This window comes from Nicotiana sylvestris, chromosome 3 (assembly GCF_000393655.2).
Source record: "Nicotiana sylvestris chromosome 3, ASM39365v2, whole genome shotgun sequence".
Taxonomy (NCBI): domain Eukaryota; kingdom Viridiplantae; phylum Streptophyta; class Magnoliopsida; order Solanales; family Solanaceae; genus Nicotiana; species Nicotiana sylvestris.
The window spans coordinates 177,798,458-177,803,956 of record NC_091059.1 but is presented as its reverse complement, the minus strand read 5'-3'; the positions used below and the strand labels follow the sequence as shown (position 1 = coordinate 177,803,956).

The window sequence follows — 5,499 nt, the reverse complement described above, 5'->3', positions numbered from 1 at the left end:
AATGGACTTTATTCAAAAACTACTACTCAACTGACCCCGCGTTTTCTCTCTCTTTCTCTCACAAAAATCTTCAAAAATAGCAGTCTTTCCCGTGCCATGACCTCTTCCTCCACCGCAACCACGACCTCCGGCAACCACTTCTAGCGGCGGAGCAACTCACTTTTATTCTCCATGGGCAACTGTAATGCTTGCATAAGACCAGAAGAAGCTTCCAAAACCGATCCTCAAACAAAACCAAAGAAGCTCCGAGAACGTAGACCCAATCCGTATTCCAATTCACCCGCCCCGATCCGAGTACTCAAAGACTTCTTCCCTAAAACCCGCATATCCGACAAATACATCTTGGGCCGCGAACTGGGTCGGGGCGAATTCGGAGTCACTTACCTTTGCACCGATCGTGAAACCCGAGAAGCTCTGGCATGCAAATCAATATCCAAGAAGAAACTCCGTACAGCTGTAGACATCGAAGATGTAAGAAGAGAAGTTGCTATAATGTCAAGCTTACCTGATCACGCAAACATTGTTAAATTAAGAGCTACTTATGAAGATAATGAAGCAGTGCATCTGGTTATGGAGTTGTGTGAAGGTGGGGAATTATTTGATAGGATTGTAGCAAGAGGGCATTATAGTGAAAGAGCTGCAGCTGGGGTTGCAAGAACTGTAGCGGAAGTTGTAAGGATGTGTCATGCTAATGGTGTTATGCATAGAGACTTGAAACCTGAGAATTTTCTGTTTGCTAATAAGAAAGAGCATTCTGCTCTTAAGGCCATTGATTTTGGCCTATCCGTCTTTTTCAAGCCGGGTATGAGTTCTATTATTTTTCAATTTCTTACCCAGAAATGAATTAGTATGATTGAGCTTTGCTAATGAAAAAGACACTTTTTCCCTCTGTCTCGTAAAAATTGAGTCCTTTTTACTTTTGTCTGTTTTTGACTAGCAGTTTGATCCTTAAAGAAGTGTTTGATTCTTACTAATTTTTGGAATGTAATTAGGGGAAAGATTCTCTGAGATAGTGGGAAGTCCATATTACATGGCACCAGAGGTGTTGAAGCGGAATTATGGACCAGAGGTTGATATTTGGAGCGCTGGTGTCATCCTTTATATTTTGTTATGTGGGGTTCCTCCATTTTGGGCTGGTATGTATTTTCCAGTTTCCTGTTGAGTTCTGATGTATAGAAGTTCTTTTCTTAATCCGATAATCTTTTTGCAGAAACTGAACAAGGGGTTGCTCTTGCAATTTTGAGGGGAGTGATTGATTTTAAGAGGGAACCATGGCCTCAAATTTCTGAGAGTGCAAAAAGTCTTGTCAGACAGATGCTGGAAACAGACACCAAAAAGCGGTTGACAGCCCAACAGGTCCTTGGTAAGTTTTTTTTTCAACTTAATGTTGGTGAAATTCTTATTAAATCTGGCTCCCTTGGTATACAGAAAACTATGTGTTGAGCAAAAAGATGATTGCAGATAATTCACCATTGTTTTTCAAGAAGAAAATTGCGGGTCTGATTTGGACTTTATCCTTCGAAGGCATCAGGAACTGTTTATGTTTTGTCACAACATTCTATGAGGACTGATTTATTGTGGGCATGTTTCCTGATACTCTTTTGTGCATTTTGCCACTACACAGGGGAAACATGAGGCTTTCCCAAAGGATATCCCGGCTTTAAATTTCCTGGATCCACCATCAGCATACTGATTTGTGGAATCCAATGTTTATTAATTTTCTGGATGGCAATTGCATATGTTTTTACTCTTATCTTATCAAATATACTGGGGTTTGCGACTTGATTGAGCTATGGGATAGACAACTCTATGAATCAAATTTGTTTTAGTAGGAATAGTTTCAAGGGTTTTACGTTGTACTAACTGCTTTATGGCTCACTTCTAAAATATTTAACTGTTTATGTTAATCAACTAAATCCGAGCTGTTTATTTACCTTTGCACATTTTTGTCTTTTACTCGAATAGGGTTGCTCCAGCATCTGGTAGTTATAAAATCTTCCCCCCCCCCCCACCCTTTGTTCTGCCAAATCTTCTAGAGATGTCAACCTCTATGATCATGGCTCAAATATCAGAAATGAATGCGGGATAGCCAATTTCACTATGTCTTATAATTATTAGAAAGACTAATTATGAAGAAGGGAACTACTGTAATTGGGACAAGTTGAACGTATTCAAGTGCTGATTCTTACTGACAGTTTATTCTTTTATTTTTTTTCCTTGTTGATAAGCACTTACAAAAACATAGATTATATAATATAAGATTGTTCAAACTGCTAACCATTTTCTGCATCATCAGTTGTCTGTCATAAAGCAGCTTTTAAGTCAGTCTTCTTTAATGCAGAGCACCCCTGGATACAACATGCAAAAAAGGCTTCAAATGTTCCACTGGGAGATATTGTTAGGACAAGACTGAAGCAATTTTCTATCATGAACAGATTCAAAAAGAAAGCACTGCGGGTAAGCCTTTAATTTTGTTTAAGCATATACAGATCTGAAATTTGGTTTGAAGGCCAACAGGAACTTTTTGAGCCTTATTTGGTTAAATCAGAGAGATAGAGAGAGCTGGTGTATAACTTGTAAATGATGTATTATGTGTTGGCTCGTTAGTCCTGTCTTTTCCAAGGCTTTTACGGCTTGTGTAGTTATTTGCAGCATTATGTGGATGTGCTTTAGTTTGAATTGTTTTTGCACCAATTGAATTGCGTAGGTCATTGCTGAGCACTTGACACTTGAAGAGGTTGAAGTAATCAGAGAGATGTTTGCATTAATGGACTCTGATGGTGATGGAAAAATATCATATGATGAACTAAAGACTGGACTTAGAAAAGTGGGTTCCCAGTTAGCAGAAGCAGAGATGAAGTTGCTGATGGATGTGGTAAACATTACTATTCTTTTAAACACGTTGAAACAGTCTTTCGTTCTTTCTTCTTTTTGGTATATGAGATTTACGAGTCTTATATGCCAAAATATTAGTAGAACATATTTTGCTTCTATTTTACTCAGTTTCCTGTATGTTTCCTAGTTTTTCGTATGTGCTGCTGTAACATGTAGTTCCGCGTGAGTTTCTTCAGATTTAACTCTCTCACTCTACCAATCTCTATGTGCATCCACCCAGTTTTTTGTGTAATATGTATGTATGCATAATATGTGTGTATATTTCATCTCTTCTATGTTGGGTTTTATCTGATTCTAAAAGTCTGATATTAGACTTGGTATCCCACTCCTTTACTACTAGAACTAACTGCTAAAGTTCAGCTCAATGATACATTGAAGCAGGTAAAGCCTATTTGTGTATCTAACTAACATCTTCTACATCATTTCTCGTTTTTTTTTGCCTCGCCTCCAGATTCTGCTGTCCTTTCTGATAAATGTATTCTGATGTGTTTCATGGAACTACCCAAGTTGTTCTGCAATGTTGTCTGGTGTCTTTTAAGCTCTGTGCCTTCAGGATGTGGGAAAAAGCTGTTCCACAGAACACACACACACTCTCTTTCTCTTTGCTAAGTAACTCGTTCGCATCTGTCAGATGGTTTATTTTGCACAAGATATTGGCTCTGAAGACTCTGCATGTTGCATTTATTTCGGGATTCTTTTCCTTCTATTTCTCCTCCTCCTTTCATTATATTTAAGCATGATATTGCATGGAGGGTATTAAATAGGCAAGGGATTCCATTACATTACTACCTGGGTGTGAAAAAGTATAAGCATGCGTTCTAACACCATGAATGGTGTCAACATTTGATCCTATAGCCTTCACTAAATGTTTTTCTGCATTCTCTTAAGTCCCAATACAATCTGGTTGACATTTGTAGCCAATGTTTTAGGCCATCCATGATTCCCAAGTTTTCTGTTGTAAAATGTGAAGCAGCTTTTATATGCAAATTCTCAAGCTTTTTCCTGTTTGGAACATGGACTTTTGAACAAATCTTATTGCAGATACTGTAATTTTGTGTCCTCTGAAATAGATTAACTAAATAATCTTGCCTGACGGTTGCTGAAACTAATATTTGATAAGGCTGATGTTGATGGAAATGGAGTCCTGGACTACGGGGAGTTTGTAGCAGTTATAATCCACTTACAGAGGATGGAAAACGATGAGCATTTTCGTAGAGCATTCATGTTCTTTGACAAAGATGGAAGCGGTTATATTGAGCTTGATGAGCTACGAGAAGCTCTAGAAGATGAATCAGGTGCATGCGATACTGATGTACTGAATGAGATCATGCGCGAAGTTGATACAGACAAGGTTAGACTCATCTTCTTTTCTCCATGTAGTGACCTGCCTCTTTCCCTTGCTCTTTCAATATGTTTTAAAAAACAAGCTAAAAGACTTCTTAACATTAAAGAAGTTCGTTCGATCTTGTCAAATGTTGAACATTTAGACAGAAAATTCGCCAAAAAAGGAGGAATTGCTTTAGGAATGTAGCATGAAAAGCAAAATGCTGCGCTCCTGAATTTATCAACGCTTATTTCCCCTTCCACTCTCTCCTGGCTCTGATGTGTCACACCAGTTTTACATCGTTGTTGAATTTTGTACTTTTTCTCAGGATGGGCAAATCAGTTATGAGGAGTTCGTAGCAATGATGAAGACAGGAACTGATTGGAGAAAGGCATCTCGGCAATACTCAAGAGAAAGATTCAAGAGCTTAAGTGTTAATCTAATGAAGGATGGGTCTCTCCAGCTTCAGGATGTGCTCAGTGGCCAAACAATCGCTGTTTAAGTTAAAAGGCTTCATTTTACCATTCTAATGATTTCCGTTGGTTGTTTTAATGGGTTTCACAGCAGATCAAAGCTAATCCGATCATCATCGAATTCCAATTCTTGAAAATATTGATATTCAGAAGATCAGATCTTTGTGAATTGAGCTTTGAGAATGCGATTGGGAGTAGTATGTAGGTATTATTGGGATGTACTACTGGGATTTCCTTTTGGCTATAGGGGAAAATGAAGAAGTGTTTTGAACTTCGGCGGATGACATGAAGATCAGTGCTTTGTTTTAAGGCTTTTGTATGTTTTCTTTTAGAAGTTCTACATATTTGTATAACTCTTGTATATGTGTTGCAAACTCACGAATGTTTCATGTAAAGCCTTGTATTTATGATTTCCTGAGACTGCATGTGAACTCTTCACTGCAGATGTCCTTCCTCGGAATGAATGAAAATTTCCTTTATTTTCCTCAATCTTCTTGGTTACGAATTTATGCGTTTTCGATTATTCCAATTTCCAATTAGAGAACTAAATCATATTCTTCCTATTCCTTTCAGGTTGATTAAATTCAACATCCACTTGTTAACTTCTAGATTCTAGAGCAGTAAAAATTTTACTTGACTAATATGGAGTAACTAGTATTACTTGTATGAGACTCATCGTTTGACATTTGGGCGGTTATGTCAGCAGACACTGATGTGGGCTTTTGGGGTGGGGGGTGGGGGTGGGGGTGGGGGGGGTGCAATTTAGTTTCATTTTTGTTTCATTGGAGTACTTACACAAATTGCCGG

The 5,499-nt window shown here is 38.2% G+C and overlaps 1 protein-coding gene across 1 annotated transcript; it reads left to right on the top strand.

Moving 5' to 3' along the window:
- LOC104227246 (calcium-dependent protein kinase 10-like) lies at window positions 1-4,946 on the top strand. The gene is made up of 7 exons (XM_009779461.2): window positions 1-802; window positions 993-1,136; window positions 1,211-1,363; window positions 2,342-2,457; window positions 2,708-2,875; window positions 4,016-4,246; window positions 4,548-4,946. The coding sequence occupies exons 1-7, from the start codon at window positions 172-174 to the stop codon at window positions 4,719-4,721; spliced, it is 1,617 nt and encodes a 538-aa protein (XP_009777763.1). The 5' UTR covers window positions 1-171; the 3' UTR covers window positions 4,722-4,946.
- Window positions 4,947-5,499: the final 553 nt, after the last annotated feature.